Consider the following 26,740-nt stretch of genomic DNA (forward strand, 5'->3'; position numbering starts at 1 on the left):
TTTCCAAATTTCTGTTGATGACATTGGTTTTTTTCCCCCCCTTTTCAAGTAAAAGTTATTTCTTATTTAGTTTCATTTACGTAAAAAAAATAATAATATCCCGAATGAAAAAAATCCGTAATAAAAAAAAGTCCATATATCAATGCATTCCATGTCTAATTAATACATTAGATTCTACATTTTATATTTTAAAATGCATCGATATTCTCTCCTTTTTTTTTTTTTTTTTTTTTGAATTTCTTTCCAAATTTCTGTTGATGACATTGGTTTTTTTCCCCCCCCTTTTCAAGTAAAAGTTATTTCTTATTTAGTTTCATTTACGTAAAAAAAATAATAATATCCCGAATGAAAAAAATCCGTAATAAAAAAAGTCCATATATCAATGCATTCCATGTCTAATTAATGCATTAGATTCTACATTTTATATTTTAAAATGTATCGATATTCTCTCTTTTTTCTTTTTTTTTTCTGAATTTCTTTCCAAATTTATGTTGATGACATTGTTTTTTTTCCCTTTTCAAGTAAAAGTTATTTCTTATTTAGTTTCATTTACGTAAAAAAAATAATAATAATATCCCGAATGAAAAAAATCCGTAATAAAAAAAAGTCCATATATCAATGCATTCCATGTCTAATTAATGCATTAGATTCTACATTTTATATTTTAAAATGTATCGATATTCTCTCTCTTTTTTTTTTTTTTTGAATTTCTTTCCAAATTTCTGTTGATGACATTGTTTTTTTTTTTTTTTATTTCAAGTAAAAGTTATTTCTTATTTAGTTTGATTTACGTAAAAGAATTGCTTTGTCTAATGAAAACAAAACCCATAATAATCATTTTTTAAATGCTAATATAATCTTTTCAAGTCAGTATAACCTTTTCAAGGTGCTTTTTGTATTTAGAGCGTAAAGTAACTTCGATTTCAAAAGTAATTTAATTGTTTTTTTACCTTATTTACTTATCTCCGTTTCAAATAACAATATTCCATTTCAACTATCATGTATGCATTATTGCTCGATTTTTAATCATCACAAAACAGCTGAAATAATTACATGTATAATTTTATTATCATTATTGAGTTCAAAGCCATAAACGCTGATATGGAATTTGTAAAACTATATACAAAGTAATGCTTTTTTTTTTTTTTTTGGCGTGTGTTAAATCAAAGCTTGGAAAGCTGATATGTGGAAACTATTTTGAAATGACCAAAAAGGAATAAACATGTTCTTGGAAAAAAAAACTTGAAAAAAAAATGTTCGGTTCTCCCATTTATAAGTGGAAGTAGTTAGACCAGGAATGTTGCAGTATGTGCAATAATTATTTCAAAAAATTATTTTTATTAACATTTATAGTACTCAGATTGAAATTATTTTACGGAAATAATTGTTTAATCATCTCTTCCCTAAGGCAGTTTAGTTGCGAAATGCTATCGTCATTGGCGAAATCATAATGTAATATTCCGTGAAACGATTTTTCGATTGCAAATCAAATATTATTACATGATAATGCATGTCCAGGTACAATTTAAATATGAAAAAATGGTATGCTTGGAGATGAAAATCTTTATGCTTTTACTGTTCTAAGAAAATTGTATTTAGAGCGTAATCTGTATCCACCTTCGCATTATTTTTCTGTTCTTTTCTTTAGTATTCTTAAATTATTTCTTTTTAAGAATTGTTCGCCTATTAGAATACTTTAATGATTTCTTTTTAAAATTGTTCGCCTATTAGAATACTTTAATTATTTCTTTTTAAAATTGTTCGCCAATTAGAATTCTTTAATGATTTCTTTTTAAGAATTGAGCACCTATTTAGAATTCTTTAATGATTTCTTTTTAATAAGAGAGCACCTATTTCCTTTTCTTTGCTATTATATATTCTTTATTCTCTGTTACAAATCTATTATTCAAATGGAACGAATTTCTCTTAAAATAGTAAAAATTCCACATATATAAGAATACCTTTTTTATCAGCCTTTACTGAACACAGAAGATTAAAAAGATATTTTTTTAAAAATATAATTTATTCTATTCATATGGTGAAAAATTTTATCAGTAAAATCCTTTATTTTTTAACATCTTTTTAACCCTATTCGCTCCTTAACCCGATTTCGCCATAAATATTAAAACCTACTCATTCTATTATTTTAAGTAGATAAAAATATATTTGCAAAAAAAAAAAATCTGTACTATTTTAAAACTTTTTTTTGCAGTATTATTAAATTCTGAGCTACTTAAATCCATTACTTATAAGTAAAAAAATTACAATTTCCTTAATCACAAAAAAAAAAACAAAAAAACTTCATTTCTGAAAAATTCATTACAGGTAAATTTAAAATATAAGCGTTCCTACTGCGTAGAGAATAAATAAATGACCATTCTTCTCACATATAGAATATGATTATTTTATTTTAAAGAATAATGAATAGTTCAATATGGTATTTTATTTTGTTATAATTAATATCTGCCTAATGTGGGTATTAATGGACATTGTACCAAGACAAAGTATTATTATATCCATGATCAAATAAGACACCTGAATCAGGTTTTTTCCCCCCATCAAATTGGACCTTTGTTCCTAATACATATTATATTCAGTTAAAAAAAACCTAGTCAAATTAAATTGCATGACAACACAGTTTTAAATAAAACGACAGACATTTTAACATTAATAAAATATTTTATTATAGTCAACATCACTTCACAAAGGGGTGGAAGATAAAGGGTTAAAAGTCACTGATGTGACTAAACCTTATTAGAGAGAAGTACAAACAGAACAGAAACATTCCATGTTTGAAGATATAACACATGACAAGAGAAGCAAAGGACATACAGTACACTACATTCCACATTATGGGACCACTACAAACTACTGTTTTATGTATTCTAGACTAGGCATATAACAACAGAAGCACAGTTCAATAAATAATCGAAAAGATAAGCTTTATTACGAAAAAAAAATGTTTTTTCGCGTGAAAAGTGCGCAGATGACGAAAACATTAACAAATTCATTCACAGAATGAAAGTTTCACGGATTTAAAAACATTCTAGAATATTTTCTTTTCCAATATAGCCTTTCATTCTAATGCTTTGAGTTGGAATTTTAGATTAAAAAATTTTTTTTGTAAATATTTGATTTTAGAAAATTAAAAGAATGAATTTTGCTTAAATAAAATAAGAACTATTTTTAGATAAAAATATGAATTAAAAATAGTATAAAATTCGAGTTTTGAAATATAGAATTATATATATGTATATAAGAAGCTCTGAAACGCTTTAACTCTCAAAAATTTGAGCAAGAGTTTTTTAAAGATCCACTTACATATTTCCTTAGTTAAAATTCTCTGAAATTTAAAAGAAATAGCCTGCTAGCACATCTAGTAGATTACAAACAACGATCTATAGTACAAATGCAATAATTCAGACACTTACTTAAATTAACACTGAGCAACTCACATACATTAAATTTCAATCCTTTTTGCCTCTTTCAGATCTATAATTCCTAAACAAACACCGATGGCGCTACAGTCACATATGCAACAAATTAATAACTAAAACAAATCACTATTTTATGTACATTTACTACACCCAAATAATACATCTGAGATTGCTAGCTACTTATTAAGGAAAGTGAATCTAGTATTTTTTTTTTCAAAATTTACATTTTTAATAACTATTTGAATATATTTTATTCCTTTTTTTTTAAATATTCATTCAAAAAATTACAACTCTTTTATTAATGTAAATTGGAGTTTTTCTCTCTTTCCATTCTTTAACTATTAATTACTAAATGATAAAATTTTTACTCATTCATACAACCTTTCTTCCACAGGTTGTGTATAAATGTTAAAAAAATTAGTTAGCAATTTTTTTTTTATATTGACCACATTTAAGCTCCAAATAACACAGATACTAAAAACAGTCCTATTGAGGTTCCGTTAAGTACCAAAATGATTTTTTTTCAAAAATGAGTAGCATTGGAGTTGGCAAAAGTTTGTTCCCAAAGAATTCTTCATTTGAAGTAATATATATAAAAATTCTGGAATATTTCTGTTAAAAAAATACTGATGTCCCAAGAACGTTGTTCATGTCAAAATGCACAAGATACAATTGAGCAAAGGGAATACTTTAGGTTGGATGAAGGTTGATATAGATTCTAAGAAATTTGAGATATTTTCATGCTTATGGGAATTCACAACAATTACTTCATGTTAAATTTCTATCAGAAAAGAGAAGAGAAAAATCTAACTATAAATTATAAGAAAGAGTTACTAAGACTTTCTGTAAGGAGTTTGTGCAGAAAAGTACATTTTGGTCCATTAAATAATATGGTCACACGTTTATTAACAATTCACCTTTCTAAAGAGAAATGTCAAAATCACAAAAGAAATAATTTTTTTAAATTACAAAATTCGGATGTTTTTAATACTAATTAAATATTATATGCTTGTCACTACAACAAGCTAGAGAAGTTCCAGAGTAAGTAATTAAAGAGTGCTTTGGTGTCACTGGTGTACATACAAAAGAAAAGTTGAATGACAAAACAGAATACGAAGCTTCTGAATGAAAAAGTATGAAAAAAAAACGTAAATGACTTAGTTTATTATTACCAGTAACGTCCACCTTTAAATTTCTGAGTTCATTTTCAATTTTGGCACAAAAAAATGAATTATAAAAGTAGTGCGTTTACATAGCAGGTCAACCGCTTCAGGTTAGACTAAGAGTAAGTACTGTTTCAGCCACTTAATAAGGTTTATAAAGTTCAGTAAAAAGTATGGGAACTGAAATTTACTCAAATGAAGTTGAGAAAAACAAGTGAAATTTAAAAACATTTTATCTTCATTTTTAGTAAGTCTAGATTCCAAAATACAAAGCAAACAAATCTTTCAAAAGCAATTTTGAAAATGACAGATAAAAGTCTTTCTGCTTCAAAAGTTTATAATGCTTTTTTTTTTAAAGTTCGCACTACTTCGAATCTGGATAAGTCTCTGAAACAAATGCTCAAATGATCACTCGTGGTGGACGAATCTGAGTTTTGTCATGTACAAAGCTACAGTAACTCAAAGAGTTCACAGTATAGTTCTGCAATGTATCACTTAAAGTTCACCTCATTCATTCACAGTTTGAGGTTCTTGTGGTTCAATAATATTTGGTGACGTTCGATTGCTGTGAGGAGGAGTGGTTGGATCGACAGATGTCTGCATATCCAACGATGGTGGCCTGTTGCAAAGCAGCATGTCCCTCAGACCTGCAACTTCCGATGCTAGCTTCTTCAATTCAAACCTGAGGTGGAAATTTTCCGCCTGTAGGTCTGAATTGACGCCTTTGCTTCGTCTGGACAGTCTGGGCATCTTTCTAGGTGGTCCTGAATCGGGGGATGAATCAGGTTCATTCATTTTGTGGACAGGAGATTCCTTTCCACCTCCCGTGCTGCTATCTCCATCAGAAGAAGTGTCCTCCCTTCCGCTGCTTCGGCCGCTGTCAGGATATGAAGGAACAGTGACAAAATGATCTTTGTCTCCAATCAAAGTCTTATGTCGCAACTTGTGAGGCAGACAGTGTTGAGAATGAATCTGACTCTGGATCGGTTCGTCTGCGGATGACCATGAAAGAGTTTCGTCAGGATGCGGAGATTCGCGAGGTGAGATTATTCTTCTGTTGTCTTCCTCAGGCTGGTGACGATCACGATGATTCGATACAAAATCGGGTTCATTCGGGGCACTGTTCACGCTCAAACGCTGAATGACTTGTTGATGAAGATGTTGTTGCTGAGCCTGCTGGTGATGATGATTCATCATCATTACTTGATGATGCTGTTGGGATTCTTTCATGGCAGTTTCGTGGCACTCCTGCCATTGAGCAGGATCCATCATGTGCAGGTGAGGCATCATGTGGTGTACATGGTGCTCTGGAACACTACTGTTGGCAGTTGGAGAATGGTTAAGCAGAGCTGGTGCTCCGTTCATCACTCCCGACTCTGAATTTGGCAAAAGCGTGCTGAGGAGTTTGCTCCTGCGATTCCTCACATCTACAGTAGGGCAAGGAATGTGCAAATGCAATTGTTCAGGATTCACTAACTGCTGTGGGGGCAAACCAAATTTGTCCCTTACAGCAGCCAGCTCGGCCCTCAGCATAGCGTTCTCTTTAGTCAGTTCCAACATGCGGGTTTCGAGTACCATGTCATTGAGCCTCCTTTTTTCACGAGATCTTTTAGCAGCCTCGTTGTTGCGTCTTCGCCTATCCCAGTAACTATCATCTTTCTTCGAATCAGGGATGAATTCGCGTTGCTTCCTGGCCGGGAAAATCTCCTTCGATTTTAGGGCTGCAGTCAGGTCAACAGGAACTTCAATGGGGTTGCTCCAGACAACTGATGAAGGTGCAGATGAGGTTGGATATGGGTTAGGTGACATGCTGTTGCTGCTCGGACTGAGTGGTGAATAGAGAGGGCGAGATGCAGGATGATGAGGACTGGTGGTGCACTGAGGTGAAGGAATCTCAATCAATCTAGGTTTACGCAGAATAATAGGTGGTTCGGCTGCCGTTATCATCATAACGAAATCATACGAGGTTCTAGAAGTAAAAAAAGAATAAATTTAGAATTTAATTTTTCAAAAGCAAGTGGAAAACAGCATATTAAATAACAATAAAATTTCAATGGCACATGAATTCAGGTAGCAATTCATACGTAGTATGAATTAACAAAGATAACACCTGTTTATGCAAATGATTTTTTTTTTGTTTTTGCTGCTGAATTTCTGCTGCAGCTTTGGTGGCTGTTTCTTTGTTAAATTCTACTATATTTAACCATATATCGAAGAAGTTACATATTATTTAAAGAAATGAGTTGGTCTACAATCAAGTAATCATTTAAATGACAAACATAAGTTATCAAAAAGTACAAACTAAATTTAAATATAATGAAGCGACTGATGAATTACTGTCAATAATTTACAGATCTATACCTCAAGGGTTTTTTTTTAAAGTTTTCATGCATTATATATTCAAATTTTTAAATGTAAAGTTCGGATGTAAAAACAAAAAAAGTTTCTTTAGTTAGAGACGAAAAAATAATTTTTTCACTTCAAAAGTATAAATATGTGTGACAATTTCAAGTAGCTGATTAGGCAAATAATCGTACAAAAGAAAATTATTTATCATCAGTATGCGGTCATTACGTTATTATAAAATTTGGGTTCAATCCTTAATAGTTATAACAGAATACTGATTTTTTATTATAAATTTTTGAAACAATATTCCTTCAAAAATTTAAAATCTAAAAAAAAAAATCATTTTTATTGCTAGGAAACCATTTTAAATAAGCGCTCACCGAAACATTTTAAATATAAAAAATAATTCAGAAATTTAAAAAAAATTATAAAAATTATTGCAACAAAATTAAAGATTTTGGAGCAGAGAAAATTATGAATCAAATCTTCCCCTTCTATTTTAATTTTTGATTGATATATATATAACTATTAAGCAGCAGAAATTCAAAAAAAATCACTAGTAAAATTCACATAAAAAGATCAATTAATTAATGTTTTCTAAAATATTTGCACATCTGTGTAAAATTCATTCAAAAAATTAAAAAAATTATTCAAATGTATTTCAATCTTTAAAGAAATCACCATTAAAATCAACTGGTAACTTCTAATGATATAATGTTCTTTGAAAAAACGAATTAGAAGTTACAAGCGCAGAAAAATTCAGTTACAAAAGATCAAGCGTCTGAACTAATTTGATGAAAGGGAAGCCTCAAAAAATTTTTTCATTTAATCTGAAAATTAAAAATTCAAGAATAGGGAAAGCAATTTATAAAATATCTGCGATATAAATACTTCAAATAGAAAAATCTTAATGTAGAAATTTTTCATATAAATTATACTTAGTGTTAAAAGATAAATTAAATGGAATAAAAATTCTAGAATTCTTAAAAATTTTATACGATTTTATCATATACATTTAAAAATAATGTTTAGCAATCAAATCTTGAAAGCATTTCGAATTATTAATTATGCCAACATCCTTTACATATAATTAAAAATAGAACTCATTAATAACGAATATTTATTTTAAAATTTAAAAAAATCTAATATTTTAAAATGTTTTTATGTGCAAACATCCTATTCTTTTCTCTATTATCATCGGTCAAATAAAACTTCAAAAATGCATCTCTATTAAAGTTTAAAAAAAAAATTGCTATGCATTTCAATCTAGCGACTTCATTATTTATTGCTCCTTGCTAAGGGATTACTGAATAATTAACATTTATAGCATAACGATTTTCGCAGTTACAATTCAATAAATCTGTTATATAAAAGTAAGACACTGAAAATAATTAAAATACATGTTTCATTTAATTACACATTAATTTATTAAATAATTTTTTCACTCTCTATCTAATAAGTTCCAAATTTTAATAAAAGCATATACCAGGCTTTAGAGTAATAATTCTAGCTTGCCAGCAAGATGATGACTTTTTCATGTTTTAAATGACGACAACCAACAAATAGACTCTTCACTAGTGCAATTTAAATTTACAGTTCAAAAGTAAAATTCTTTATGGAAACATAATGCAAGCATACTTAACTATTGACATTACGAAAGAATCTTTAGCACATAATACACATTTTAGTTTCCGACAGTGCATGTACAATTTACAATAAATAAAAATACAAAAATCGGATAACCATCATTAAACCCATCACGATTTTCTTAAGAAAAATGAAGACCCTTAAATAATTCTTATATATAGAAATATTATAACATAGCATCAAAGAAAAGCCCAAATTAAATTATGAGATATAAAATAAAGAACTGAATAGTTTATAAATTTTATTGCATGAATTTGAATGTAGCTTCATGATAATGGTTGTTTGGTTTAAATAAGAAAAGAATCTTAATATGGAAAACATCATCTATAACTAACAGTTGAAATAGTCAAGATATTCTTAAAATATTATTTAATAAAAAAGTTGAAATAATCGAGATATTCTTAAAACATTATTTAATAAAAAAAGGAAATAGTCAAAATATTCTTAAAAGATTATTTAATAAAAAAAAAGTTGAAATATTCAAGATATTCTTAAAACATTATTAAATAAAAAAGTAATAAAGATATTTTTAAAACTTTATTAAATAAAAATGTTACCGGAAAATTTCAAACTTGAATTCGTTTATTTTACAAAATTTTAAGTTAATATGATAAAAAAAAGACATCAAAAGATCGGAAAAATTTATTTTTATAAAATAAAACTAATTTTTAAATCTTCAATTTTCCATGATCAATCTATTTTTTTAACGTTCAATTCAATTTTTAATCAAAGAATTATTTTTAATAAATACTTACATACAACTTTCGAAATGAAAATCATCTTCTCAAATCCAGCATAAATATAATCCACATATATATGTATCACACAAAATGAAGATCACAGAAGAAAAAAATATATTTATAAGAATAAATAATAATAAAGTCCAAAGCGAGCGCAACGCGCGTCGAACTCGCACAAAGTCAATAACACCGTTCACGTCTGTAACAAATAACCAACTGACTCAAAATCTCTTTTTCTCGCATCTAAAAGAAGACCAAGTCAAACAGTCAAGAGAGGTGGCGAATCAGTAAGTGAGTGCTCAAAGAGTAAAAACGAGTTTCTATCTGCGGAGGGATTGAAAGTGCCTAACGTTTTCATTGCGACCACGTGACCTCGACTGTATTAATAGGTCGCCAATCTCCCCGCCAAGTGCGACGCTCCGCTAATATACGGAAGGGATTAGACCTTCTGTTTCTCTCGCGATTGACTCTTTTTTTACGGGTTTTTTCTTTCTTTCTTTTTTTTTTCGGAGCAGCGTAAGACGCGGTTGTTGCACTTTCACTACCAGCAGCGACCTCTTGTTGAGGCACTGTCACTCCAATTTGACCCAATTTGCGCTTCTCTGCAGCGATCGGGTTTGAAATAAAGAATTGCCATTGTATTGTCTCGCCGAATTCTTTGCGACATATTCGTTTGTTGGCATCAAAGTAACAAAGTTGGGGTATTAGATAATTTTAAGTTTGCTCCAATCAATAAAATATTTGAATAAGCTATATAGGATATTACCTCTCGTTTAACTTCCCGTTTTAAATGTTTGCACCTTATGTTAATCCCTTCAAAATTTATAATAATTTCTACAATTTAAAGAGTTTTCTTTAATTTACACCATTAATAAATTGCTTGGTCCCGTGAAATAAGTGTAATATTGCATTATGTCCTCGCACAGGATTTAAAGATAATACGAATGAATGGATGACTTAAATTATTTTGAGTTGTTTGTCCGTGAAATAAGCATCTATCTATAAATTTTTCTAGCATGAAAATAACGAAGCAGAATTTATTAAATAACTGCAATACTATATTCCAAGATCTATAATTAATATTAAGGTATAAGACGGCTACAAATGCCATTTCAAATCCGGTAAGATGCTGTTTTTCATATGTGACTTAGAAAATAAAAAACAATACTTCTTTTTTTCAAAATACGATTTTCGGCTTTTACATTTTTCAAAAGTTCATTGATTTGATTTAATAGCGCATTTTTAGTTACAACTATAAACAAAAATGGTCATACAGTGCTAAAATTATGGTTTGAGCATTTTTCAAGGAAATAGACGAATAGTGCATAAATTAAGAGGAATCATTTACATTACCGTTACAATTTAAGGGGGGGGCAATAAAAAAATGGTGTTCACGACGAGAAAAAAAATTAGGGACGTAATAGAGAAATAATATTTTTTTTTTTTTTTTTTTTTAGCTCGCGTTATTAACGTGGAAATATAATCTGCATTCTGAGTTATATTTAAATAATTTTTTTCTTAGTACCCTATATTTAGTTTTAAGAAAATGGACATATATTATTTCATCTAACATAAAATATTCCCTTCCTCTAGCCTATTCTCATTACAACCAATATACCAAATGCAAATAAATGTAGACACGCATAAACACAATCACCAACAGAATTGATGAAATAAACAAAATATAAGAGCTTAATATGTTTTGAAAGAGAATTTTTCTTCATAAAGGGATTTGAAACCATGGTTTTATAAAAGTAACAAAATGGACGTAACTCCAATCAATTGTAGCAAATAAAAAGATATTTTACTATTAAATCTATCAATAAACTAACCTTTCCAAGCTGCTTTCACTTAAAGGATATTAACTAAACAAAATTCGTGAAGCGAATAATTAAATTAAGAAAAAAGTTTTAGTTCAATAAAAATATATAACATACATAATAGAATTTATTTTCACGTAACCATAGCAACCCAAAGTACAACTTTGAGGCAGCAATAAAGAACACTGATAAAAGAAAAATTATAATGAAATACAAATTTATGCCTATTACAAAATATTCTGTTTTATAACAAAAATTATGAAAAAAATGGTATTTATATGTAAATTTAATGTTTCTTTAACTGTTTTTAACTATGCGTTTTAGATTTCACGAATGTTATATAATTTTCTCGTTGTATGCTTTACAACGAGAAAATTACCAAACACTAAAAAGGAACATAACTTTTACGTTTTCTTTTCTTTTCTTTCTTTCTTTCTTTTTTTTTTTATATATTAGAATTCAATTGAGATGAAGAAATGCTGCATGATTTCAGCAAAATATTCAAAAAAAGTAACTTTTTCCTCATAAATAATGTTGAAATCACATTTGTAAGTATGTAATTTTCTTACTAATTATTTTGAAATAATAAACGTAACTAATAAAAACAGAATGCTTAGATGAGTCGGTCTTTGAAAAGTTCGTCTTTTCAATAGTTTTCTAATAAATATACTTTTAATTCTGTGATGAACACACACAGTTGTATAATGGTTGTTTAAGAATTTCCATGCTTATTTTTTTTTAACGTAAATGGAATTTAAAGATTCAGAAATATAAGTAGAATTATATGGCGCGATTAATTTTCCTAATCTGCCCTATTATATAGCATGCAAAAAAAAAAAAAAAAAAAAAAAAAAAAGTACTTCCAATTTTGAAATAACAATTCAACTGAAACTGCTCTTTCGTGAATTGTATTTCAGAAATTTATAAACTTTACGTAAGAAAAGTTTTATCAACAAAACTGGGAGGGAAAAAAATACATCATCATTCTACCATGCACGGTATGTACAAAAAAAAAAAAAAAAAAAAAAAAAACCAGCTATTTCTCAACATATTATTAATACACAAACGCAATTCTAAACTTCGATCAGAACACGCATACATGTTTAGAGGGGGAATAATTTTTTTAATTGCGAAAGAATAATGTCCCTCAAAATAGAGTTGAGTGGTAAATAGCCTTCTTGTTCCGAAGTGGAATGAACGACCGTGAACGGCTAAAGCGCGGAGGAGGTGGGAATAGAAAGCAACTCAAATTAATAAATAGCTCTAAGAAGCATCGCAACCCAAAGAGTAAGAGTGGCGGGAAATAGAAAAAGAAAACAAAAAACGTGTCATGGGGAAAGCGAAACAAACAAACAAAACAACCGAATAAAAAAAAAAGAAAGAAAAAATGGCAGCAGAAAGCAGGCCAAGGCTGAGAGCACAAGTGCGGCGTGCTCGTGTCAGCTGAATCAGGTAATCCTAGAGTGGAGTTGAGTTGATTTAAATAAGTGAGAGCTGTTTTCAGTCGAAATGGAAATGGTGGGGAGGGTGAAATTGTGTGGTTGAAAAAAGAAGGGTTGGTGAAATCATCACGCGCGAAACTAGGTGGAGGATAAATAAGCGAATGGAACGCAGAAAGGCGATGAACTTTCGATGACGCTCGCTTGCTTGTTCATGCAAACGATAATCTGATCGTCCCTGGTTTATTCTGAAGTACTTGTCGAATGTAATTACATTGTTCCACTTTTCGAAATCTTCTGTTTGAAAAGTGCAATACAAAGAAAATATGACATTTTTTTACTTAAAAGATACATAACTCAGTGTTTAAAGTGTAACAAGTATAATTGCAGTACAATTTTATTGCAACATTACAATTACAGTTATTTTTAGTCTTTGGTTCCTTTATATCGCAAATTTTGGATCTCTGAATCCGTTATTTTTGAATATTGTACGCTGACTTCCATAAAAACTGCGGAGCATTTTGTTTTTGCATTTTTCCGCACAAAAGACATAATTATTTAACTCTAAAGTGTACAATTCTTTGATTATTTTTTCAGCAACTACTGTACAATTCTATTTGAAGGATAACTAATAAAAATAAATTTTCCAACTTAAATTTCACCTGATTAATTAAACAAAATTTAACTATTGTAGTAAAGCTGATTATTAAAAATATTTTTTAAAAAAATTCAGAACTTAAATTATTACCACTTTAAAAATAATGCACAAAGGCAAAAATATACATGTAATTATGCATCACAACAGAGTGAACAAAAAAAATTATGTTTCAGAAATTTTCACAAATATCTTTCTTCAGACGATTTTTCTTCTTTTTGTGTAGCTTTTCAGTTACACTAATGATGAAGAGAATTTAACAGAATAAACATTTCTTATAAATCTTCTTCATAAACATTTCTTTCTTTAATAGAATAAATTACCAATTTGATACTTCCTTTTTGTATTTCCCCTTTTTTTTTGATTATTTTGATATTTAAAATTTATATTAGATTATTTTTATTTATTTATAATTTGTTACAAAAGATGTCATGTGTAAAAGTGAAACATTCTAGTACACGCATTATCTTCTTTATTTTCCCTTTACTTAACAAACCAATTTTATAAGACAGAAATTACATGCTATAAAACATTGTAATTAAAAAGTCTTTTTTTTTCTAGATTTAAAGGGTTTCATGCATTTTTATAATTTATAGGGTTTTTTTTTATTTAAATAAACCACATATTTAAATCTGGGAATTCTTATGAAACATCATATATAATTAATTTTTTAAACAATGAACATTTTCAATTTATCATCAAAACGATACATTTTGTACAAAAAAATTATCTGCTCTTAATTATGTAACATTAAATAACGTAATTAATTACATAAAAGCAACATAAAATTACTTTTAATTAAGGCACTTTTAAAAAAAATTGATGGCAAGTCGGCGATAATTTCTTTGCGACAGGCTATAATTTTAAAAATACAATTACTAATAATGACCGCAAAATGGTGACACACAAATAGATTTTTTTTTAACAAAAAATCATTTTTTATTTTTAAAAAAAGGATTCTAGAGGTAATTTTCTAGCAATTTTTTTCATCTACTGACATAATTTATAATTTATCTTTACTTCATTCTGATCATATTCTCGAGAGGATTATTTATAATTCATTGCAAACACAGTTGAGTATTTGAAATGACCTAATCAATTTCGAAGAAATCTAAATTTTTAACGCGATATGTGGGGAAAATATATAAGATTTCGCATCATATGATTTTTTTTTTTTTTTTGCATTTTTGATCATAAATACGATTACAGAAAAAGTTCTTAATATCGCAATCATGAAGGATTTAAAAGACACTGTACTTTATTGTCGTCTATTAATAAAAATTTTCTTGAAACAATATCGAATCTTTTTTCATTGATTCAAACTGAACCGATGAAGCATTTCATGCTATTTTGAAGAATACATTAGAGAAAGAGAGCAACATTCTATTCCAATTCGTCAATTACAGTTAAAGTTTTGTATTCTTATGGAATAATTAGTGTTTTTGAAGTGTTATAGAATTCAGTTCATTATCAATTAGTACTAGTTTACTCGCATATATATATATATATATATATTCATGATATTTATTTTGAAAATTTTTAATAAAAACCCACTGATTTTGGTTTCCCATATTCAAGTTTTTATTAAAACAAATTATTTTTTCTTTTACGAACAGCGTTTTATACTCTAATAATTCAACGACATTAGTTTTTATTTTTTTTGAATTTTAAATTTTTCTTTTTCAGGTGGATTACAAATTATTGTTGTTTTTAATGGCACTTGCCATGGACAAGCTCTCTGACGAAGTCAGCGATTTTAAGCAGAGGGTGCGCCTCCTGTGTTTAGTAGCGCCAACTAGGGCCAAGAGTACGTCTCAGCTAAACACGCATTACATTCGCTTGCACAGCCCCTTCGTACAGTGGGACACATTCACACATCTCACAGATAGAACAGATGAAGAACAACCATGCCCGAACCGGGACTCGAACCCAGGACGCCCACATCACGAGAAAGACGCGCTACCTCTATGCCAGGACGCCGGCTTCCAAATTTTAAAGTATGTAAGACTTTTTTTTTAATTCAAATTTAACTTCCTTTCAACTCTTAAAAGAGAGAGTTTATTTTACCTCATAGATTCTGCTGGTTGCATAAATTACACGATAAAAGAAAATGCATGTAGCCCGAGGTATAGAAACTATCTGAGAAAAATACATTTTTAATGAACTATGAAAAAAAATACATTTTTAATGAACTATGAAAAAAAAATCTAACTTATTGTATTTATTACGTTCAATTTTGCAAATCAATTTCTTTCCTATTTTATTTTAACGTCAATAAGTCATCTAAATAAATTTGAAATAGAACTACAAAACTAATTTTTTACTAATAATATAAATCAAATTTTCTTTCACAATAACTTCAAAATTATAAGTGAATAATACGTAAAAATGTTACAATGAGTGATGAGATCTCTTTTTTGAAATTAAGTTCGACAATAATAAGAATAATAAGTACCGAACTTATACGATTGATATAAAATGGTTGAAAAATTAAAATTATTGAAAATTATGCATTGCTGATTCCTATTGGGTAATAGTTTAAAGTGCTTTCTGCCGTTATTAAAGCATTCATTGTATAATCACCATAGTTACAGTGTTGTTTCTCTATTAACGAAAGATGATCAAATACCTTGTAACATACGTATATGATATAAACGCCATTCAGGTTAAAATGTTTTTATCTATCTAGGTTAGTAGAAATCATGGGCACATACATGGGGTGGGGGGTCTAAAAATCACATTTCTACGGTTTTATCGACATTCTATGCGTTTCTGCCACTTCAATTTTAAAACAATTCAGATAAGGAAATACATTTTGAAATACAAAAGAGTTTTAAAATTTGATAAATTTATTTTTACTATCAAGCCGAAAAATCGATATCTCTTAGATTTAGGTCAAATCACTCTACTTTTGTCAGCGCAAGCACTTTGTTGTCAGTAACATAAATTGTAAGATGAATTTAAATTTCGTAGAAGCTTATTAAAGATATATAGATAATAAATAAATGTTAACATTTGAAATAATAATAATAATAATAATTACAAAGATATGCATCTTACATTTTTTCCAAACATTTAGTTATTTGTTTAATTTTGTATGAAACATTTAAAACACTGAAAATAATTGGTATATCTATGTCCATCACTTGACTGATTAAAAAATAATTCAGAATTTTAAATTATTATTTATGTGTATTTTTTTTTAAATTTTGTTCACGCCTCAAATATAGCATAAGCATTTTTAAACTCTCAAGACATTCAAATAAGCATTTCACGTTTTAAATAATGAATGTTTTTTATCTTAAATTTTCATAACTAAATTTGAAATTAAAAATACCTTTTTATTATATGCATTCAGTCCACACACACCCTTTTTTTCAGTTAATTTATAAGACTAGTTATTATATGGTTTAATGTTTCTACTGAATTATTTTAAAATTTGAACTATTAAAAATATATTTTAAAATTTTAAAAACACGCTATATACCTTATTAAAACTTTGAAATTTAATTTTTATAAATTCTTAAATTTTCAAGAGTAAACAACTGCAAAGGATAATACTCATAATCCTCAGACAAAGAAGTTTTTTTTTTGGGGGGGGGGATTAACATTTTTTGTTTTATTATTTTTTGTTCAGACTTTTTACTATATATCAATTTGTTAGATCTAATAATTACTTAATTGTGTTTTCCCTTTTTTGCGTTTTCTATTTATTTTTTAAATAACTTTTTCAAAACGTTTATTAGTTTAGAGATTCAAACAAAAGTGTTTAAATTGTATTAAAATGTTAATAATATTTTCTCATATCTGGTTGTTTAATATTAAAAGCTAAAAATATAGTTAAATGAATAATACGCTTAAAATTTATATATTAATATTTTAAACTGAATTTTTCCTTATTTAATTATAATTATTACTTTCTTCATATTTTTTTTAATTTTGTGATCGATTTTTTCGACCAAAAATAGTGGTTTAGAATTTTTTTCCTTCTACTCCGCTAATAGCGAGTTATAAAATGTGAACAGCCTTGATTTACAGACTTATTTTTTAAATTTGATCTGTTTTGTTTGAGCGGAAAAAGTATCAAAAGCTTTAATTTACATTTATTTTTTTTAATATTTTGACTCGTTCTTTTTGGTCGCAAAGAGATTCAAAAGCCTGAATTTACAGATTTTTTTAAAAGGTGATCCGCTTCTTTTGAGTTTGGGAGCATCAAATCTTTAATTTACAGAGTTAGTTTTAAAATTTTGATGTCCTTTTTTTTGGGGGGGGGCATATATTGTTTTAAAAGATTTAGAGAACTATTAATTTTAACTCTCTATTAAAATCTTTCGGTAACCTGTCTTTATGAATCTTTCCCACATTATTTTTCGAGGTAATTTTCATGAAAATAGTCGAAAACATTACTAGCTATATTAAGCCAGAATTTAAAATGTTTTTAAAATAACCACTTGTAAATCCTTTTTTCTAACATTTTTATGATTTTTTAGTGATTGTATATAATGAAAATACTAAATAAAACGTATTACTTTTTAGTATGTTTTTTTTCTGTCCCATAATTGTTAAAAACTTTTTACATATTGAATTCTTAAAACTTGATAAAAGGTGTTAATATATTTTTAAAGAATATAACTATATTTCCCAGTTTTGAAATTTCTGATTTAAAAATAATTAATTTTAAGAAATATGAGTGAAAAAAAGATCAAATGAATAAAAATAGTCGCCACTAAAAAAAAAAAACATTTTTTATACTTTGAAATTTAAAAATTACTAGGATAACAAATAATTAACATTTCTTTTAAAAAAGAAGAACACATTTTAAAAACTAAATTTTCTGCCTCGAATTATTTACTCTTGATTTTAATCACTGCCCTTAAAGAGCAGTAGATTTATAGCCGTAAACGATAAATATTCAACTATATCAAAATCTGATAAAAATTAAAAAAATAAATAAAACACGGAAGTTATTCTTATAAAACAGGAATCACTTCCGATATTTATAGGGATTCCATTAATTATTAAACAAAATCTAGAAGTATTTTGAGAGCTCCCATTTAATAATTGAGCATTTTAACTATTACGGAAGTAAAGAGCAGGAGTCAGAAAATTATCCTGGCAAAAATTCTCAATTCAAATAATCCCCCCTTTCGAATAATTAAACATAATTATCCAATTAGAACCGGACTCTATCCCCTTTCTAAAACAATTTACAAAATATTTCAATTTTAAAATCATGGAGCGAGCGTCGCCGGTTACAGCAGACCATTTTGGATTTGACTAATGTTTACAGATTGTTCTAGAGTTCCAGTTAACCTTTCCATTGAGCGGGATTTCTCGGAAATCCTGGAACTCAGTGACGTCACAGCTCACAGTACACACGTGGAGCAAACGACATTGGGGAGAGAGAGGGATGAAACAGTGAAGAGAACCGATATGCGGAAAGGACAAGAAACTTGGAATAGTCTTGTTTTATCGTCTGCGGAATCTTTTTTTTTCTTTTCTTTTTCGGCCCATTAATTTTACTCTAGAGAAGAATGAGAATATAATTGTATCTTTATTAAACATGGTTTTTTAAAGTTTTTTAATTAAAAAAATCGTTTGATTATTTCCCGATTTATTAGTTTTTTTCTAAGGTTCGTCCGGGGCCCTAACGAGTTGTTTTCAAATATTTCTTTATTTTTACTTGGATATCTTTAAAGGACATTTAAAAATAAAATAAATATATAAAATGTTTTTTTAATTACGATTAGTATTCCAAAATGAGAATTTAAAAATAAAATAAATAGATAAAATACTTTTTCATTATGAATAGTATTCCAAAATGAGAATTTAAAAATAAAATAAATAGATAAAATACTTTTTCATTATGAATAGTATTCCAAAATGAGGGGAAAAAAATATGATTTAAAGATTTTCAAGTGAATAGCAATTTATCGGAGCCCATTTCGGAAGCTACTTTTTATTAGAACTACTTTTTATTATTTTTATTACATTCTAATAATCATCCTTTAATTTTCACAGAAAAATTTCTTAAGAGTTATATTTTCTTTTCCATCGTCGTTTTTTTAAAAATTTCTTATTTTTTCGAAATATTTATTTTTTTCAAATAATAACTTAAATAAATCTGTTCTAAATTATAATTACAAATTATATTTTTGAAAGAGAAGTGCTTTTGAAAAAAATTTAGGCAGACAAGAAATTAAATATCCTTCATGTACAAAATTTATGCACAAATTTCTAAGGCACTTATATCTTTTCTAATAAAAAATAATTTAAGTTAAGAAAATTAATAATTTTCTTAAATTTTAATTAATATTTTCAAAAAAAAAAGAATGAAATTAAAAAAAAATATTTAAGAAAACGACAAAAATACAAATGAATACCTGCAAAAATGGTATGCTTCATCTATTTTTAAATTAAATATATTCATTCAGTGTAGTATTATTATATATCGATAATAATTTTTAAATATAAGCTCCGATAACGATTAAAATTCTTTCTCTTCAGAAACAAGACTCTTTTTCATAAATAAAAATTTATGGAAAATTTTACTATTCATTTTCTGGCTCATATTCAGCGACATGAAAATAAATTATATTGTCATATTTTAATTCTTAGATGAAAAATATTATTTTAATTTCTAGTTAAAAATGAGATATATTTCCGCAAGAATATTAAGAAGTCTTTCAAATATTATAATTCTATCTAGTTGATTTCAAAATATTTTTTCCGCTTTAATTCATTAAATTTTTTTTTCAATCGCATGAAAAATTCCCGAGTATCAAAAGCATTATTTCTAATGCACACCTATTAACTTAGCAATTAGCACCAATTAAATTAGCAATAAATTAGTAATTTATCATTTTTTAAAAATTAAGACTTAAATCAATAATTTAATTTACATCAATTAAACCTCATTCATACAGATAAACTAATTTATAAAGCCTATGTGAAATTTCATATCATATATTAATTTATTTATAGTGAATCTTTAAATGAATATGCATAAATATACTGAAAAAAAAAATCAGAAATCAATTCTTATTTACATATTTTTAGTTATGATAACAATTAGTTCTCAGTCTTTTTATTTCCTTTTTTTTAAAAAAAAAAACTTTTATTCATACATTACAGTGCTATATTGCTCTCTCTAATCTCTCTAACAATGCCCTTATCCGATTCATATTTCTCAACATGAAAGAATTACGAAATTTATACATAAAAGTAGAAAAAGAAAATTGTACCAAAAATTATAAAAATATGAGAAAATACTTTTAATATTTAAAAAAAATGTCCAGCCTTAAAAAAGTTCTAAAATTATCTATGTCTCATATTAATATATGATACTGAAGTATAACACAATAAAAAGTTATACTCTGGTAATGTGGCGTGAAATTTCGGAATGGGTGTCTCAGATCAGGTGATATTCTAACCATCATCTAACTGTGGTCTGTTAATCAATAATTTCATCCCAAAATAACTTTCATGTGGCATTAAAACGATGTTAATCAAACTAAATATATCTTACGTACATTATTTCATAACTTCATCTTATCTATAAATGGACACGTCTTTTAAAATTTGCAGTTAGATAACTTGTAATATAGAGTATAAAAAAGTAGAAAGAAGAATGAAACGTAACGATTTGCATTATTTAAAATAACTAAAAAAATTATTTTTAATTTTTAAAATTTTATTGATACACACATTTAATTGAACTGAATTAGTATGATTAAAGCTGTATAAATTATGAAAATTCTAATCAGCCCGATAATTGATTATAGATCAATATTTTATTATTATCAAATCAAGAAATTTATTTTAAATTCTTTTATTAAAATGTGGTTATTTAGTTGTAAAAGCTTGATTCTAGAGTTCAAATAATTGATTATAAAAATTTCATAATATAACTCTTCCAAAAAAAAAATGATTGTTATTCTTAAATATATATCACAAAATAAGCAAATATCTTTTGTAGCAACATTTTTATAAGAGTTTAAAATATCAAATTTAGAATGTATATTAATTTGATTTTTTTAAGTTTAATTTTAATGTAAAATTAATTTTAAATTCATCTAATTAAAAAAAATTAAATTTTTCCAAGTATACATGATTTATTATGAAATTTAAAGGAATGTGAAATACTTATATATATTATACAATAACTATATTTGCAGCCGTAAGATTAAAATTCATGTCAGCATATGCTAAACATCAACTATTAATTTTCACAGTTAAATTTGTTCAAAATTAGAAGAAAACCTTTAATTATGACTACATTTGAATTGATGATTCATTTAATGATTCTGATTTAAATACTCCGTATTTAAATAAAATTTTGGTAAATCAAAAGACGCATGCGGTTTAAAATTAAAACAATATGATCAAGAAAATTTAGCAATATATTTTATAACACATAATTTAGATGATACTGAGATTTTTTAAGTGTCTACTTGAAAATTATATACTATTCAAGATCGTAAAATGCTTTATATTATGCTTAAAATTTTAATAAAAGTGCGTTTTCCTTTTTTAAAATTGAATTTATAAGTAGACCAGATTGTTGCTAGTAATAATCTTTACTAAATTCATGTATATATTACTTGAAATAATTTATTTTTTTCATTTAAAAAAACCACATAATATATATTTAAATATGGACGCATGCATTACTAAATATTTCATCATAAAATACATGTAAAAAATTTGCATTACATTATATCAAAATTGATATGACAAAAACAAAATTCAAAGAAGATTCTTAGAACATAATATTAAAAAATAATTTTAAAAAAAACAAAGAAAATTATGAATTAATAAAGTAAGACGTTCGAAATTATAAGAAATTATTATTCATTATGAATATATTTTTTAATCATATATATTCTAGATGATTACTGAAATAATAAATTTATAAAGTTTTATTTCTTATAAAACTATTCCAAAAACATATTAATTGCAATGCAATTAATAGCTAAAATTTCCATAAAACGTGTCCTTATACAACAGACGCTTTAAATTTTGCATTCAAAATAAAAGCTTCTTCAATAATTTTATCACTAATTAATTAGTAAAAAGTTGAATTAAAAAAAAATAATTCAAAATGTGATTTCCATAGCGTTATAAATTATTACAGACTAAAAATACATTGAACAATAAATCAAAGATATTGCATAGTGAAACAGCGACATTTTGTTGCTGTCCTCTTAATTAATAGACGACATTTTGTTGCTTTGCTCTTAACCCTACCGCACCTCTATTTAAAGTTCAAATTAAACTTCATTTAATTATTTATTAACATTTTAATTAATTAGTTCTTGCGGAGGCTGTTTCCCCAATGGGAATATATTTCAATTTATCATTATTTGTATAGATTATATTAAAATTAAATAACAATCATCAATTAACTTGTTTAAAATATGAACAAAAAAAAATCGTATAGAATCGATTTTATAATACAGTTGTTTAACATCAAATGTTAATTTTTTGATTTTAAGTATTATTTTTCGTAAAACATAAATTTTACACTTAAAATGATTTAGCTATATTAGTATATTCACATTTAATTTTTAAAAAAACACTTTTTTTATAATAAAACATTCTTATACAAGAGTGGAAAAAAATGAATAAATGAAAACAGTGTTAAATGAGTTTTTTCTGTATTTTAATTTCATGAATAGAGAACAAGTAGATTTACTTTCTAAAAGCATATATTTCCATTATTAAAGACTATAATTATATTATTTACAATATAACATATTCATGAATTATTTTTTCAAGGACCATAATTAAAAAATTGCGATGACATAATACTTCAAAATTTGTTAAATCTATATTAACTGCATTTGATTAACAACTTCACAACACAAAAAAATAATTTAAAAAATAAATAACATAAAAAATATAATAAAATTTAAATTTTTGAAAAGTTAAAAAAATAGAATTAACAATTATAAAAACAGATTTTCATCACTTCTATTACATAAGTAAACTAATATTTGACAAATAACTTTTCATAATAAGTAATGAAAATTTAAAAAATAAAAAAGATATATGCCACAAAAAATTATTTCCGTACTCATTGACCCCTCGAAGCGCCGCGATTTCGTTCATTAAATAATTACTAGATGGAGCTAAGAAAAATCAATTATTAAAAAAATTGTTATGACAATGATGGCAAAAAAAAAAAAAAAGTGATGAATAATTACAATTTGTGGAGACGTTCATATGTAATTTTCTACTCAAATTTAGTCACATTATGCTTCATCCTCAATCTGACTAATTTTTTTGCTAACCAAAATAATAATTTTTTTTCTAAAATTTCAATGTATCACTTTTTTACTTAAATGAAGAGGGAAAAATTAGAATGCAGTAACTTTATTTATCTAAAATGTAAAAAAATAGTCGTCTTTACAACTTCACTTACCATTTCCTGGTCATATTTCTATGACTCATAAAATACCGGCGACTTCAAAGTGGAAGAGAAGATACAGTTCAATGAAAGATGATTTGTTTTATAAAATGTCCTGATGAAGGCAGTCAAAACATCGTGGGCCAAAGAGAAAAACGGGAGAACGAAGGAAATTCTCACGGAGATTTATTCGCCCCGGGAATACCGAAAATTCTCGGAAAACGCTCACTGAAAAATCGATACTGAAATTTTGTAGCAGCCCGCGACCTGTTGACGCACACCGTAGGAGTCCACGTGTGGATATGAGTGTTGTTGTGATAGGCGAAAGCAGTTAAACATCCTTACTATTACGCAACTCGAGCGCGCGTGGCGTGCGCATGCGTCGAGCCGGCTTGTGGAGTGAGAGAATTTCTTCTGCTCGCTCATTCCCGTATTTCCGATTCGTAAAGTGAGCATTTTCGCTGCTTTCAGCTGCTATCAGAATTTGTTCATCGGATGCTCTGTTTATAATTAGGCTTTTTCAGTATCACTTTTTTCTTATCTTTTAAATCCTCTTTCTATTTGGACTCTAATAATGAACAAACAGGTCTTTTTTCTCCTTCGATTGCATCGGACAATGCTTACGTTGGAGGAGTGTCACGTTTGATTCAATTCTTACTTGTCGTGTTTTGGAACGTGATAGTGGGAGTTAAGTGCCGTTTTGTGACATTAAGATTGGAACAGACGATTGGAAGAATTGGATTTTTAATAGGAGGAGGGAAATCATTCAGTTGTGTCATCGCTTTTCTTTCTCTTCTTTTACTATAATCTACAAAATGACGGTTTTAGATTTGTTTTCTGCTTAACATAAACGCCTCACCAAACGTTTATGCAGCTGCTTGAAACATGACTGATTTAACTAAGAATGAGAGTCAGTCTTCTTCACAGCAAAATCGCTTGAAATTTTCATGAATACGGTTAAAGCTTTTTTTTCCAGTGAAAATTATTTTACTGAGCATAGAAGTAATTCGGAAATTTGCTGAATAATTTTTAGTTAAATGGTATTTTATATACTTCTAAAACACACTTTAATTTTTAAAAAACTGGCAACAATTTCCAAACAAGAATTCTTTTTTGCTACTCGTTATTTTACATAAGAATAGAATTTTTTGGTTCTCAAAAGAAAAGAAAATTATCTAAAACAATTCAAATAAAAAATTGTCTAAAACAATTCATAGAAAATTATCTAAAACATTTCAAATACTTTTTTAAATAATTTTTCTATGATTACAAAATTCATTGAAAATTATCTAAGACAATTTATATACTTTTTCAGATAATTTTCAGTGAATAAAAAAAATTCATAAATAATTATCTAAAACAATTCATATAATTTTAAAGTTAATTTTCGATAATAAAAAACATTCTTAGATAATTATCTAAAAGAATTCACATACTTTTTAAAATAATTTTTCTATAATTACAAAAATTATTGAAAATTATATACTTTTTTAGATAATTTTTAGTGAATAAAAAAGTATATAAATTGCTTAATTATATAAAGCAATTTATACACTTTTAAAGATAATTTTCTATAATAAAAAACATTCATAGAAAATCATCTAAGACAAATTAAATACTTTTTAAGATAATTTTGTATGAATGAAAAATTTATAGAAAAATATCTAAAACAATTTCTATACATTTTTAGATAATTTTCTATCGATAAAGAATTTTATGGAAAATTATCTAAAGAATCTTACAAATATTATTGCCTTATTATCGCTGGACATAGGATAATTCCTAAATCTGCCTTACAATTCATTTTATAAATATAAAAAAAATTCATTGTTTTATATGATTTTTCAACACACTTTTATTTTCCGCGATTAAAACTGCTTGGAAACTTCAAATCTCTTATACAGCTTAGTGTTACAGCTCTGAGCTTAGATTTTTCTCTTTTCTTTTATACTTATCTCAGATTAATTTTTTTTTTCATTTTTTTTTTTCAATCTTATCGAAGAACAGAATTTTTGAGATCAAGGTCTTCAATTTTTTTTACTATCACCATTTAAAAATAAATAGAAACCAAAAAAAAAATGAATGGTCATTATAAAACGACGATACAATTTAAATTTATTGTAGCATTTTAGAGATTTTTTTAAATTATGAATAATTTCTGAAATACTTTAATTAATAACAATTAAAGATTCTGTTTGTTTATTTTGCTACTTCTTTTCTGATTTCATTCCAGACTACAGCTTAGTATATTTTACTTTCATTCAAATAAATTAAATGTGAAAGTAAATTAATGGCGTTATTTCATACAAAATTCATTAAAAAGTTTTAATTGTATAAAGCATTAACATTTTATTCTGGGCATTTTTAAAAATGGTTAGCTGCACTTAACTAACTTAAATAAACTAATAAATATTATGTTAAAAAAAAACAGGAAATCTACAAAATTCTGTTCAATGTATTCTTAAAGAGTGAATTCACGAATAAAACCTTTTTTTTTACAAATAAAGTAGGAATCGAAATAATAATATTACATCAATATTTCTCAAATTTATAAGAATATATTAATTTTGAAGAAGTACCGGAGAATAAGTATATATATCGTTTCATTTTACTTATTATGGTCCATAATTTCATTTTTAGAATTATAACTATTTTGTGTAAATTAAATTATCTTAAAAATAGGACAAAATTTTAGAATGTGTAAATTCTTAAATGTAATAATAATTCAAATATTGAACATTAAAACTTGAGATTTATATTTTTTTGAATAATATTTAGTTTTCTCTATTAATGATTGCTAAGTCACTCACAAGAAATACAAAAAAGCATTTAATATAAATATCTTACAATTCGCAGGAAAATATTTATTTTAAAAAAAATCAAATCAGATGCTAAAAAAATTTGATAAAGAAGTTTATATAAATGTTTTTTTTTTCTGTTTCATATTCTTTAAAAATTGCTGCTCCGTAACCTTAACCGACTATTCCGAACCGCCTGACGGCACACGGAAAAATATGAATGGTCGAACCGCGGCGACAGCAACACTGATGAGAACTATGGATGAGTCTTAAGGGCCATCACC

At 26.7% G+C, this 26,740-nt stretch overlaps 1 protein-coding gene across 2 annotated transcripts; it reads right to left on the reverse strand.

The window, feature by feature from the left end:
• Positions 1 to 2,659: 2,659 nt before the first annotated feature.
• Positions 2,660 to 23,947, reverse strand: LOC129984222 (nuclear factor interleukin-3-regulated protein-like). Of its 2 annotated transcripts, none has more exons than XM_056094047.1 (2): positions 23,674 to 23,947; positions 2,660 to 6,569 (listed from the first exon to the last, which is right to left on the reverse strand). In XM_056094047.1, the coding sequence occupies exon 2, from the start codon at positions 6,548 to 6,550 to the stop codon at positions 5,108 to 5,110; it is 1,443 nt and encodes a 480-aa protein (XP_055950022.1). In that variant the 5' UTR covers positions 6,551 to 6,569; positions 23,674 to 23,947; the 3' UTR covers positions 2,660 to 5,107. The 2 variants fall into 2 exon arrangements, with proteins under 2 accessions (XP_055950022.1, XP_055950023.1); XM_056094048.1 differs by lacking the exon at positions 23,674 to 23,947 and adding an exon at positions 9,349 to 9,667.
• Positions 23,948 to 26,740: the final 2,793 nt, after the last annotated feature.

The sequence above is a fragment of the Argiope bruennichi genome, chromosome 9 (assembly GCF_947563725.1).
Source record: "Argiope bruennichi chromosome 9, qqArgBrue1.1, whole genome shotgun sequence".
Classification (NCBI taxonomy): Eukaryota; Metazoa; Arthropoda; class Arachnida; order Araneae; family Araneidae; genus Argiope; species Argiope bruennichi.